This window comes from Electrona antarctica, assembly GCF_951216825.1.
Source record: "Electrona antarctica genome assembly, chromosome: 5".
Taxonomy (NCBI): Eukaryota; Metazoa; Chordata; class Actinopteri; order Myctophiformes; family Myctophidae; genus Electrona; species Electrona antarctica.
Window position 1 is genome coordinate 39186291 of NC_136810.1, and position 14545 is coordinate 39200835.

The 14545-nt window shown below is 41.3% G+C and overlaps 2 protein-coding genes across 2 annotated transcripts; both read right to left on the minus strand.

The window, feature by feature from the left end:
* Positions 1 to 403: 403 nt before the first annotated feature.
* On the minus strand, positions 404 to 3972 carry LOC306923695 (uncharacterized protein). The gene is made up of 2 exons (XM_079501943.1): positions 3817 to 3972; positions 404 to 2684 (listed from the first exon to the last, which is right to left on the minus strand). The coding sequence occupies exon 2, from the start codon at positions 2674 to 2676 to the stop codon at positions 1639 to 1641; it is 1038 nt and encodes a 345-aa protein (XP_079358069.1). The 5' UTR covers positions 2677 to 2684; positions 3817 to 3972; the 3' UTR covers positions 404 to 1638.
* A 7255-nt stretch (positions 3973 to 11227) lies between these two features.
* Positions 11228 to 13499, minus strand: LOC306923154 (uncharacterized protein). The gene is made up of 3 exons (XM_079501182.1): positions 13258 to 13499; positions 13002 to 13101; positions 11228 to 12331 (listed from the first exon to the last, which is right to left on the minus strand). Exons 1-3 carry the CDS (start codon positions 13365 to 13367, stop codon positions 11978 to 11980), a joined length of 564 nt encoding a protein of 187 aa, XP_079357308.1. The 5' UTR covers positions 13368 to 13499; the 3' UTR covers positions 11228 to 11977.
* Positions 13500 to 14545: the final 1046 nt, after the last annotated feature.

Sequence of the window (14545 nt, forward strand, 5' to 3'; positions counted from 1 at the left end):
TAAGACAAATAAATTAGGCTCATCTTTAGGTGACAAATGCAGACTTCAATACTACTTACTAACTACTAATAATCGTAGTATACTACTAATCATTGATAGTATTTGTAAGACTACACTTGTTTCATTCAGGCACTTTAGACTTTAGAGAGGGTCTGGTTGGCAGAGCCCTGCCCTGGGTGATAAATTGTATCTCTCTAAAGCCCCCCCCCCCCACTCATCTAACAGGTTTTTCTAATCTCACCGAGTTACTGGTTAACCAAGTGTACTCTCCCTCTCACAGTGCAATGAGTGCATATCTGTACAATTTATTACATGTCAAACTCAACTTGGTCTTCTTTATAGCAAACTGAAAATATGCTGTGGTAAAGTTTATAAACTTAAGTATTCAGAGTCCAAACACATGTTGAGGTGGAATAATCTTTAACTTTATTTTCACAACCAAGCCATCGCCTGAAATATACATTCCCCCACTGTTTCTCAACATTGAGAAAAAACAATAAGGTCACTTACTCTGTTTCACAGAGTTAGAAAGAGGAATATTTGAGTCCAAGCGTCGAGTATCACAGCATACAGACCCGGTTCAATCATCTCTCCAGCTAGCGAGCTGCTGGACAATGTGGTACAGAGCTTTTGCTGGACTCTTGGCTTCCACGACTTTGATCAGATTTGATTGGTCTGCCACTCTGCCTTGCCTGCCCCCTCTGTGCCTGTGTTCACTAAAGTTCCCTCAGCATTGACCCAGAAGTAGTGTTATACCTACATCACCATCTCCTTAGAAAGCAGTCATTTCCCTTAAACATGAAAATACAATGATGTATTTTCTGTGTCACCCCTCATTTCCCTTAACCCAATGCTGCACTTTGGTTGGTTCAATCCCTTCCTTCAGCTAGAGGTGTGTCCCATATGGCCCGCCCACACTTTTGGTGAGACAACAAAGTGCTCCAGGCAGGGTCCCCTCTAAAAACACAATGCAGGCATTTCTCCTACAATAACTCAATCTATGTTTCCTTAATGTTTTATCAGTTACACAAGGTTAGATATCAAATTTTACAAATGTGCATGACATGCATAAAAGAGAAAACACATGAAAATGGCACTGAGATATTAAACCAAAACAGAACACATACCCTAGGCTGGTCTGAGTCATTTTGTAGCAAAGAACTGCTGTTGATTATCAGGATCAGAATGATTTGCCATTTATATTCCCTTGTTTAAGACCACAATAGTGTAGTGACAGATCTAGCTCATTTGAGTGTAAGCCCATGACCTGAACATGAATCTTAATGCTCAACCTTAAGCTTCTATTGTGTAGACGTCTTTTCTATGAAATAATTTCTAGTCAAACCTGTCAAAGGGACATTAAGTTGTAACAGAGATGTTGATTCTGTTCAAAGAAAAAGATGGGCCCAGAGCAAGAATCGTGAAGGAGATAAAAGCATTTTACAGCATGTTTCAGTGTCACCGTATGGGAACATTGAAAATGTCAACATCATATCCCTTTATTAGACCACTTCAGGTAAGAAAAAAAAAACGGTTTCATGGTATTTTCAGAATTCACACAGTAAAGGGTTAAGAAGCTTTCTCAGATCATCATAGTCCATTAATCTCTGCGTTTAATTTGCTTCCTTTGCCAGTGGCTCACATCAGATCATTGGAGAGGCTAATGTCGGCCACAGGAATGTCGTCAGCGATCTGGACATCGTTGGGAATGAGGTCATTCATGAAGCCGTTTCCTGTCAGGTCTAAGTGCTTTAAGGGTCTGTCGCTCTCCTCCTGGTTGACATCATACAGAGGCTGCTCCACATTCTCTATGCCCTCACTCACTAGCTCTGCTGGCTCCTCCGGGCTGGCAGCAGAAATCACGGCGGCTTCGATGCGGTCTTCACAACCCTCATCCTCAAGGACATCTGTGGGCTCGAGTGGACTGGCTGGTTCATCGCTGTGGTCTGGGACGAGAGGCGTGTCGAGGTCAGGGACACCCAGGTCTACCAGAGGGGCCGAGAGAGGGACGGACTCTTGGGAGAGGAGGTCTACTGGCTCTTCCAAAGCTGCAGCAGGTTCTGGTTCTGCCTCCACAACAGGCTCTGGAGCCACTGGGATTAGCTCTGGTTCTACTTCTGTCACAGGCTCAGGGAGAGGTTCAGGTTCAGCCTCCACGACACTGACGACAGGCTCTGGGGCTGGTGGTTCAACTTCACAGACTGAGACTAGGAGCTCTGGTTCAGCCAGTAATGGGGGTGGTACATCATCTTCCACCGGGAGTGGGGCAGCAGGGACCTCTGGTACGACATCTTCCACCGGGAGTGGGGCAACAGGGACCTCTGGTACGACATCTTCCACCGGGAGTGGGGCAGCAGGGACCTCTGGTACAACATCTTCCACTGGGAGTGGGGCAGCAGGGACCTCTGGTACAACGTCTTCCACTGGGGCAGCAGGGGCCTCTGGTTCAGGCTCTGGTACCGATTCGACAACTGGTTCTGCTGCCACTGCCTCTGCCACTGGCTCCTCTACCACCAGCTCCTCTACCACCGCAGCTGGTTTCTCTTCCACTACAGCTTCCTGATTCGGGGGAATCACTGAAGCCTCTACCTGCTGTGTAGGAGCTGGCACCTCAGGTTTTGGTTGGGTGGCAGCTGTTTCAGCCTTGCTGGGCACCTTGCTGAAGGCTTTTCCCATGATGTAGCCTAGGATTTAAATTTGCCAAAACACACAGACAAAAAAAAATCAGCACACTGGGTGGTGTTGCAATTCAGATTGCAGCAGTACAGACGGTAAACAGGGATTCACAAATTGCTCCGACTGGTTTATGATGTGGTAGTTGTGAATTTAAATAGGATTATGCTACTCCATTGAGTAAACGATAGGATGTATGCACTGTCCTTCTGATCTACTTGCGCAAAAATATCTTGCAAAACTTTACAAGACTTAACAGACAACGTGTCGAATACTGCCCGTCTTGAACAAAACTGTTTTTTTTAACTAGGTCCGAATGAGCGCTCGCATATGTAAACGATTAATCAAAGCATTCGTCAAAAGGCAATCTGTGCAGTGTACATGGACGCCAAGGAGATGCAAGGTTGCATGTATTGGAACATGATGTACTCTTTGCCTTCCCCAACTGCTATCACGTGTGCTTATGGTATAGGGAGAAGACTGCCACTGTTAATGCACGTCCATTAAATCCGTGTTCGTGGTTTCCGTGAATACATAGGCTACAAATATTAAAACGTGCCTATTTTGTTGTTACCACTTCCCCCTTTTTAAAAGCATGTATTTCAGAATATCACAACTTAAAGTCAACAACGATGTTATTTTAACCCTTCGCAAGATTAATGTCGGACAAAGCTTTGACATGAATAAGCTTTGGCTGAATAAAATGCTTGCAAATCGACGCTTAGTTCGTGAAAGTAAAAACAGCTAATCAAATGAGCCGATTGTTTTTCTCTCCTCTTGATTTCACTCGTTGCCACACCTTCTAGCTGGCTGTCTATTAGAACCACGGATCACAATCCCATCCAAACTCACTTTTTTACACCTTGCAAATGGTATAAACACCACGAAAAGAGCATCCACAGTTAAAACATCAGCGTGTTAAGTGCCGTTAATCATTCTTCAGCGAAAGGACGGTAGGTTACGATATAAGATTAAAAACACAAAGAACAAAGGGAGAGCTCTAGCTTGCAGACGACCCCGCCTCCCTCTCGTGCTGAACAAGCTGTCTACTAGAGTAAAAAAGCACATACGAATCAAGACTTAAAAATAACAACAAACGAAGCGTACATTGATGAACAAAGGGGGAAAAAGCAGTAAACCCACCTTATGTGCGTTTTCGGCGAATTAAAAAAAAAGAAGCAACGAAAGCAACCACGCTTCTGTGGGAGAGGCTAAGAAGACAGGCAGTGGAGACACCGTGCTCTCATGACTTGCTGAGGGGACGCTCAACAGAAATGTGAGAGCTGAGCGCGCGCCACCGCCAATACAAGAAACGGGGAACGCGCGTTGCGCGTGCGCGCTCACTCAGCGCCACTCACTGCTGCTCGTGCATTGTTTTCAGAGAGAAGACAGTGTTGCCATGTCGGCTTACTAAAAGCGACTTTGGGCTTGTTTTTCTCTAAAGTTGCTTGTCAATATTGAGTGGTTGGTTAAATCACTCTTTGCCCACAAGATTTTTTGGAAAATAGCCTATGAATATTAGAATATTAGCCTATTATGCTTTGGCAATTACATTGCTTTGGCTATTACATTCATGCCAATAAAGCTAATTGAATTGAATTGAATTGAATTAGATTTAAAATTGCAATCTTTTGTGGAGTGGCTTCTTTTCATAGACCTGGTTGCTTATTTCTCTCACACCATCTGGCAACACTGTACGCAACACTGTACAGTACACTACATTACAACAACACCCCCCCCACACACACACACACACACACTTCGACGTAAACACACTCTCTCTCCCCCTCCAGTGGCGTTTTAATTGAATTAACTTAGAACTTTTAACGGTTGGGTTGTTCAACGGCGAGAAACAAAGGGACCTCAGAATGATTGCCGAATAGCCTATCGTCGTATGGTGGTGTCGCACGCCGAAGCATAATAAATCAAGCTGTTACTGTCCAATTAACGACGTGTGGTCCAATGCCTGCAGTATTATATGATCGGTGTTTAATTGCTACTTGGCCAAACTCAAACGAACACTTTAAAAGTTTGATGCTTCCTAGATTTGGAATTTGAAACAAGCTGCTTTAAGCAAAACTGAAAGTAAACGAAACTGATAGTAGTAGCTAACTGGTTTATTTTTATATCATTTGATGAGTCAGCACATATTATTTATGCTCTGCTGACTTTAAGTTGAACATTGCAGCTGACTTTAAGTTGAACATTGCTGTGGAGTGCTACTTCAAGTTATTGAACAACCCCAGTGTGTGACAGCTCTCTCTTATTCGAGGCTGTTCATAGGACTTGGAAACACCATAAATAATTCTACTAGAAGGTAATGAATGCATAGGCAAGGCATTGAATAATGAATACCCAATCATTGTAATATTTGTTACAAATTTAACTTAGTTTCACTGCATGTTATTAAAGTTTAAATATCTCACTGGTGGCAAACAATTATTTTCAAGAGTAGGAAAGCTGAAACTACCCTGGTTTTCATTTTATGCTAGATCTGAGTTCAGAAGACTTCGACCATGTCCATGGTAATCTCCTCTTCAGGAAGACAGTCGTGGATTACAGTATACTGTTGCTCCTCATCATCCTCCTGGTGAGGACCAAGGCCAGGGGCACAGTGGTGCAGTGTTGTGCCAGGCTGTGTCTAGCCTCTCTGCCCTGGTGGGTCTGGCTGCATTTGTGGGCCTGTATACTGGCTGAATGGCTGTATGGATCTGGCTGTATGGTTCTACGAGACTATGCATGTTTGTGTGTGCCTGCTGAACTGGCTCTCACAGCTCTGTTGGCTCTGCCTGTCAAGATGGAGACTGATGAGCGAATCATTTTCTGCCAGGCGTTGGAACTGGTTTTCTTTGTGTGTGTGTGTGTGTGTGTGTGTGTGTGTGTGTGTGTGTGTGTGTGTGTGTGTGTGTGTGTGTGTGTGTGTGTGTGTGTGTGTGTGTGTGTGTGTGTGTGTGTGTGTTAGGCTACTGTTTTGTCAAGTCTGGATATTTCTTGTTGCATTCTGTACAATTCTGTTTTGTGCCCTGTGTCAACAACACATATCTGATGTTAGGTTTTGATTTTGAGACTGTGGCACTATAGTGAGAGGGCACAATTTCTATCTACTCACTGTCTCAGAGGTGGGATGTGGACCGTTCAGAAACCAGCCTACCACCAGTGACATCATTTCTAGGCAGGTTTGGTCAGTCCAGTATTCAGTGAAATAACAATGGCTTCTTTTTCTGCATGCTAACTTTAAAGGAAGAGAAAGCCTGTCGTTTTTATATTAGTTTGGAATTCTATTCCTATTCTATTCTATTGAATAGGAATAGACTGAAAGGTTGAAAGGTTTGGAATTCTATTCCTGGAATAGAATTCCAAACTGCATCCACTCCATTACAGAGCTTTGTATGTCCCTGGCTGGCTGGCTGGCTGTGTCCGAGCACGAAAATAGCGTTTGGTTGGTTTTTACAAACATGTGTCATTGTTGCGCAGCCTAACACACACACACACACACACACACACACACACACACACACACACACACACACACACACACACACACACACACACACACACACACACACACACACACACACACACAAAATATACTGCTATACACACACTTACATACTGTGTACGTGAGACCGCAAGTGTTGCAGCTAAAGTTACATCGTGCACAGAGTATCTCCTTGGTTTCAACAAGACAAAAGTTCCAAGCCAGGTTTGTGTCACTATGTAATAATACATTCATAATTCATACATATTTTGACCATAAACCAGCAAGTGTCTTACCTTGGTGTGAAGTTTAGATGCTGCTAAAGCTGCTGGTCGTCGAGGTAGTTCTGGGTGTACACACGCCTCTTATAGCGGAACTGAAACACAGTGCAGAGAGAGAGAGAGAGAGAGAGAGAGAGAGAGAGAGAGAGCGAGAGAGAGAGAGAGAGAGAGAGAGAGAGAGATTAACTGTATATATGATGATTTTGGGTGTGACTACAGTACAGTGACAGTACAGTAGAGGGACCCCCTGGGGACCCCCACACGGTAACTCATTTCTCTACCGTTTCGGATGCGGGGCGGCTCGCCGGAACCGGGCCGGCACCCTGGGCACGTTCCTGTGGGTCTGGAAGTTCCGGGGACCCCCAAGGGACCCCCACACGGAGTTCCACCACTCACATCACACGGTTGTGATTTTTTAATCTTAAATTGTTATCTATTGTTTTATCCTGGCTGCGTGTCTAGGTGTCCTTGAGCAAGACAGAAAGTCTAACTGCCCCCGATGAGCAGGTTGGTACCTTGCATGGTTTTCTCTGCCATCGGTGTGAACTGTGAATGGGTGAATATGAAATACATGGTAAAGTGCTTTGGGCACCTACGGACGGCTGCAATTCGAAACTGGCCCCTGTAAAATCGGAATCCCCCAAACACGAACGCAAGGACAACACAAGAGACGGTCGCGGCCACACAGCCAACTCAAGGTATGGCCACTGAGCCGACCTGGGGACCCAACGCAAGGACAACACAAGAGACGGTCACGGCCACACAGCCAACTCAAGGTACGGCCACGGAGCCGACTTGGGGACCCAACACAAGGACAACACAAGAGACGGTCACGGCCACACAGCCAACTCAAGGTACGGCCACGGAGCCGACTTGGGGACCCAACGCAGCTCCTCCCAGGAAAACAAAGAAATTAACGGAGCTGAACGTGAATCCCCCCCACCGCCCACCCTTTTTTTCCCCCTCACTGTATATGTTTATTTTCCCTTTTTACCTCCTTTATGATGAATTCCTGTTCTGTCTATAGAAGTGTCTATTTGTACGTCTCTAAATGTTTTGATGATTTGAACATGGTGGACCCTATTGGAAACAAGTGTAATGCTTAATTGGGTCGTCCACTCACAGTTAACAGCCTTTGTATTGAGTTTGTGCTTGAAATGTACTGTAATTCTGCAAACTGTTAATAAATTCTTCAATCAATCAATCAATGGAGAAAGGTGCTATATAAATGCAGTCCATTTACCAACACAATATAACAAGCACATCTGTAATGGCTGGAGCTGATCTTCCTACTCCATTTAGAAATGTAGACTCTGGTGTCTTTAAGGTACTATACTTATTGACAAGTAGAACTGTCGGAAGCCGTTGCTGTCGGGCAGAAACTTTGTATCTCCATATTTTAACTTTTTGTGTTTTTTTTTCCCGTAAATGAATGCTCTACTACAGTGTCACACCAAAGATTAAAAAGCAGCAGATCTGCAAGCTCAACACACAGCGCGAAGCAACACATTTTGAGCTTCTACTACTTTTGCTATTTTTTATTTGGAATCCGGAAAAGTGACAGTTTTGGTACATATGAGGTTTCCACCCGACAGAGACAATATGATAGTGATAGCTTGTAGCTTTAAAGTGACATTTTGCTGAGGTTTGTATTCATGGTAGTAACTAAGTAACCTGAGAAACAGGAATGACACAACTAGGTTACTTCATAATGCAAATTTTACAGGATTACAATTGGAGGATTCATGTCCAAACAAGACTTAGAAAAGTGTATCCATGACTTAATCTCCAGCAGGTTAGACTACTATTATGGTCTCTATAGTCTTGGAAAGTAACTAAATACTTAATTTACTGTTGATTTTGAGGCACTTCTATACTTAACCTTTGTACGTCCATTTTTCAATACTTGATTAATACCTCTACTCTAATATATATCAGAGGCAAATGTTGTACTTTTTACCCACAATTATTAGAAAGCTTTAGTTCAAACTTACTTTGTAGATACAAAATAATATGTAACATTAACCAATTAAGTCCCATTTTGTAATAGCCATACTAAGCTGAACTTATAGATCTGCACATTTTGAAAAGCTTTTATTTTATTTATAATTGGCCATTCATAATGAGTAGTTTTACTTTGGTACTGTAGTATATGTTGATTTCACCCAAGTAAGACTTTTAATACAGGCCTTTATTTAATTATTTCTATAGCGGTATAGTATTGCTACCTTTATTTAAGTGCAGAATTTGAGTACTAATTCCAGCACTGATGGGATGGCCTCCTCTCAGGTCTCCCCAAAAAAGACAGACAGTTACAGCTCATTCAGAATGCAGCTGCTAGAGTTAACTAAAACGAAGAAAGCTGCACATGTTACTTACAGTGAGTCACAGAATTGATTTAAAAAATATTGGTGATTGTCTTTGAATCACTCTATGCTTTAGAGCAGGGGTTTAGAACTGATTGTGAACCAGGGACCACCACCCGGACTAAGAATCAATATGAGTGTGATGTGATGTAGGGGAACAAGCTTGAAATTAAATGACTGTTAAGGGGTTATTTAATTTGCTGCACGGTACTACGTGCAACAAATTAATCAGAGATATTATCTAGTGGTCCAGAGCTCAAAAGAGATTGAGAACCACTGACCCATTCATATCCATTCATATCCCATGTTAACTTTGGCTGTTCTCTTAAGCTTCCATATTACACTCATGTTAAGTGATTCATTGCAACTTCTGTATGAGCGAGCTGATGCATGCGATTGATTATGGGCACATTTCCTAATAATGCTGACTCAACCAGGCAATCCGGTATAACTCCCTATTATGTGTAAGTTCTTGACGTCCAACTTCACAGTAACCGACATTGACGCTTTAGGGCCAAATACATATTCTTTCATTTACATAATGAATCCAGGCCAGAAGTGACAGATCAAATACCGTTTTAAAACGAAATCATGAACAATCCGGTACAACTCCTTTTCCTGTACTGTAAGTTCTTGACTTCTGACATCACAGTAACTGACATTGATGCTTTAGGGCCAAATACATATTCTTGCATTTACATAATGAATCCAGAAGTGACAGATTTACTAACCTGGTATTTTAAACAGACTTATAGCTTGTTACGTAGACAGCTCTAGAATTGCACTTTATGTAGTCATAGCACTTTATAGTACACATGTATAATATATTATATAGTATAGTATGTATAGTTAACATAGATACTCCACTGTTACGTTCTTAGTTTACGCATGATTCATGATAACTACTTTTTATATATGTGATGTATGCCATGCTTTTGTCATTGCTTGATGTAAGTCGCTCTGGATTAAGAGCGTCTGCTAAATGCCTAAATTGTAAATTGTAAATTGTAACCGTTTTAAAATAAAATGAAAAAAGAAATAAAAAGAAAAGAAAGAAAATCTGGGAAAAGTTAGTAGATCTGCTACTGGTGAAGTTTTTATGCAAAAGAGTATTTGAGGATTGCACCAACTAGTCTACCAACATTTTAGCTTACAAATTTCAGTTTCTTCTTTTTTACTTAATGTTATGGAATGCCTTTTTATGCCCTGTGTTTGTAAATGTGCTTTACAAATAGTGTACTTTCCGTGCCTTACTCCGTAGTCTTCTTAATAATTCTCACTAAAAGTAACAAAGTAAACAAAACCTAGAGCTGCTCAACTCTCGTTAGTAGAAGTTATGAATCTTAACAATAAAATCAATCTTAACTGTATAAATACTGGACCAAGGTTCGGTTAGCCAGGAGTTATGATAGTGTCGATCCAAGGTGCGATAGATGCCACCAGGCTCCAGCTAATCTTCGTCATATGTTTTGGACCTGTCCAGCCTTACAGTCTTTTTGGTCAGCTATATTTGATACTATTTCGGATGTGTTACAGTTGCCCATAGAGCCATCCCCTATTATTTCCCTATTTGGCGTCCTTCCTGAAACTATCCCCCTGCCTAAATATCAATCTGACCTTGTCGCTTTTGTGACGCTTCTGGCAAGACGTCTTATTCTTATGCATTGGAAAAAAACATACCCCCCTTCACATTCCCGTTGGATATCTGACATACTATATTTTTTAAAATTGGAAAAAATTAAATACACATTGCGTGGCTCAATCTCCAAATTCAGTAAAGCATGGCAGCCTTTTCTCTCATGTTGACCGCCTTACACTTGTGCCCCCGATTGAACCTGAATAGCTGTCGCCTGACTAGCCAACCTGTCTTGTCTGTATGATGTTTGTGACCTTGAACTGCTTTGTATATTGACTATATTGGAGTGTTTTTATTTTTTTTATTTTTATATATATATATATTTTTGTTTTGAATGTTCTTTGGTTGTCTTGATTTGGAATTTGTGTGTTGTTGTATGTGTTTAAGTTTTTTGTATTTGTTACTCTGTTTGTATCTCTCAATTTACTTCTATATTTGTAAAAAACTAAAAGTGAATAAACAGAACATTAAAAAAAAATAGCACAATTTATTTCTACTCAGTCTGTCTCGGGCTGTGGGAAGTTCAGAAAACCGTCCACCAGAGACATCATCGATGGGTAATCCAAGCTAATAGAAATTGCAAGCTTTCTATTCCTGAAGTCACAATGCGACAATGGAAACCATCGTTCGTTCTCACTAGGGATGTGAGAACGATCCTGAGAACGATCATTTGAACGATCATTTGATTTTGAGCATCTGCCGATACCGATTCTTCCCGATCCGATATTTATATTATACACGTTTATGCCATATCACAATAGTACAATATCCCAAATCACAGACAATTTCCAGTCTAATATCATGATATGGATATATTGATACTAGGGATGTCCCGATCAGGTTTTTTGGGTCCCAATCTGATTCCGATCATTTGAAAATGACGTGATTGGCCCCGATTTCCGATCACCCGATCCGATCGGGACAACCCTAGTTCTCACAATAATAAAAATCTAAATATATAAAAAAAAAAATCTGCCTAAAGATGATGTCACTACTGGACGCGTTTCTGAACTGCCCACATAGCCCTCCTATGGTATTTTATCATGAACATCAGTGAGGACCAATTACAGTATATGAAGATAGGTTTAAAAGTGGTGAAGTTAACTGCATTCACCTGGCAATCGAACTAACTAGTGATTGAATAGACAGATCGACTGACAAGAATGCAAGATAAATGCAACTTCCACATGTAGGACAGAAAACCAGGACGGGGTCTCCAAGGTCCAGGGTTAGGGACCACAGCACTTGATTGACACACAGAGTAAACTTGAGTGTTTATTTAAATCTGAGTGTGAAAAAATGGGCCCTCTCAGTCCATTTTTGTGTTTGTACACACACACACACACACACACACACACACACACACACACACACACACACACACACACACACACACACACACACACACACACACACACACACACACACACACACACACACACACACACACACACACACACACACACACACACACACACACACACACACACACGAATGCTCAGGATTTACAGTGCAGAAACTATAAGTTCAATATAGCTCTTCCTCAGGTAAAGAAAATCTCCCGCACAAGCTGAAGGGCATCATCATCTTCTGCTGTAGGTGACGTATGTTCCGCTGCTCTGTCGGGCCCCAGCCCAGTGTTGTTCACTGGACCAATTTGATCCTGCAAGGCGCTTGAACTGTGCCCTGCAGGCCGCTGACATTCTGGGCTACTGGTGGTGGTGGTGTATGGCACTGTTTCTGCTTCAGTAATGTCAGTGTCGGTCTCTGAAACATATGCCGGCTCTGGGACCTTAGAGGAACAACCAGCCAATGTTGAGTCTCTCACTGTCCGTTTTGTAGTGGGTGTCTTCCTGAAGCCTTTCCTCACCTTGTTGTCACTCGCCTTGTCTTTAACCTATGTACAGAATTAATCATTATTACGATGATGCCACAGCTGTAACAAGTCCCTGCGAAATACTAGCGGCATGTCTAGGGGGTGTACTTACAAGTACATCAAGCTGCCTCACGCTCTATGGGCTCAGCAAGGCTTACTTACTTACTTTAAAGCTTGAATTATCCCCTTTCTATCTGCAAAGTTTTTGTTTCAGAAATCCACCCGTAGACATGTTATGAGCTACTTTCTGTCAATAAATTCCATGCAGGTGATCATTTCGAGTTTGGAAGCGCTAGTTGGAAATCACTCAACTGTTTTGAAATTGCACATAATGCAGGAGGTTGCATTATTGAAAATGAGCGCTTCCAAAGTCGAACACGAAAGTAGCTCATAATATATCTACGACTCTACGCTGGATTTTTATGAAACAAAGAGATAATTCAAGCTTTCCATACAGCTGCAAGCAATGTTGGTTTTAGTCGTTTAATACAATCAGATAGGACTTTTCTGTTTAGATGTATGTGAATGGCTAGTGTTGCAACACTAGATTAAAAAAAATCTAGTGTTGCAAATTGCAGCTACTGCATGGGTACATAACCATCAACAGTTTATAACGTGATCAACATTTCATTATGGCACACAAAATACAATGTGTGGGTGCGTGTGCGCAGATATGGAGAAAGTGCGCCACCTGAAGGTCGATCGGGAAATCACCATCTTCACATTTGTCGTGGATGAGGTATGAAACAGCTGCTTCCACTAGCTCTTTCTCATTCATACAATAGATGGTTCTGCAAAACAGAGATCAAAACGACGTAAGGACTTGGTTCTGGTTGTTGTTAGCAAAACATTGGTTATAGTGAAAGGGCCGCATTACATGTTAACGTCGCTTGACATTGTTTTGCGTTTGTCACGAAGCACGATATTTGGCGTTTCGTTTTACGCACCTAGCAACTCTTCGCTTCCTGCGTCCTCCCAGGGTCTCCGGCTTTTCTGTGGCTTTTTTCTCTTCTTTCTTTGCCATCCAGGTTGGCAATGGCCGAAGCTTCTCTGACATATTAAATTACTCCAGTAAACAGATTTATATTCCCTCGTGCAATGTAACTACTGTGCGAGCAAACAAGCATAGCATGAGCAGATTCTTGTTGTGCTCAAAATGTGCTGGTCGACTGGGCAAAAAAGACAACCATTGACCGTTAGCGCCTTGCAGTGGCCAAACATTTCAATGCATGTACAGTGATGTGAACAGGGAAGTAAAGTAGGCTACTACATTACTTCAGTACTATACATTTATTTGAGACTTTCACTGTACTTGAGAATTTGTATTTGTACTTGAGTATTTGTTTTTGGAAACTTTACATTAATTGAAAATGGAGACTCAATACCCTGATGTAAACAATGTGCTTTTTCTGGTTGTATCCTCTTACAATTTTTGTATTGGCCTGCAGGCCTACCTTCCTTGTACCCATTCTACAATCTGTTAAATTTAAATCAATCAATCAATAGTACATTTCAAAGACAATGTTGTTATTTTGACGACTAGCTATTTCTAGAAGGTGAAAAAAGCTACATTATGCATTTTCAAATATAGTGGAACATACAGTAGCAGATTTACAAGCTCGCTCCAAACGTGTAGATCTTTTACTATTATTGATATTATTTTTTTTTAAATATCTGGATAATCTTAATTTGTTTGGAAAATGTAATAAAAATAAAATATACGTTGTCATTACTTTTGAATACTTAGTATTTTAGAAAGCAAGTATTTACCGGTACATATTTTTAAAAAGCAAGCTACTCCAGTAGCCTACTTTAGTTTAACTAAAGTAGGCTACAATTTGACTGAACAGCATGCACTTGTAGTTTAGTAATAGCATATTTGACTCACTGGGGTTGAGTAGGCTACCTCGTCCGGTAGCATAATCGGAATATTATCGGAATCGGAATATTATGCAATATTGGCCATAAAAATGTCATATCGGTATTGGATCGGTCTCAAAATTATCCTGATTATTTAATCGTTTTTCACCAGCAAAGGAAAATAATTAAAAATGTCAAAATTCATCAATGAGTTCAATATAAATCAAAAGTGTCTAGTAGGCCTACCTCTAGTCTAGAACAACAAATATGATGTAAAATCTTAAGTAAAAGTACACTTTTTATGTATTTATTCTTTTAGTACTCATCTCATTCAGTAGTCATTCAGTTGTGAAAACACTTGGAAAAGAGTATAGG

What these genes read in the sequence shown, in the direction of transcription:
- LOC306923695 (XM_079501943.1), bottom strand. Translation starts at nt 2,676, where the DNA reads ATGGGAAAAGCCTTCAGCAAGGTGCCCAGCAAGGCTGAAACAGCTGCC.
- LOC306923154 (XM_079501182.1), bottom strand. Translation starts at nt 13,367, where the DNA reads ATGTCAGAGAAGCTTCGGCCATTGCCAACCTGGATGGCAAAGAAAGAA. An exon ending in AGGAAGCGAAGAGTTGCTAG is followed by an intron (nt 13,102 to 13,257) that starts GTGCGTAAAACG and finishes TCTGTTTTGCAG; the next exon opens with AACCATCTATTGTATGAATG. An exon ending in ATTTCCCGATCGACCTTCAG is followed by an intron (nt 12,332 to 13,001) that starts GTGGCGCACTTT and finishes TTCTGTACATAG; the next exon opens with GTTAAAGACAAGGCGAGTGA.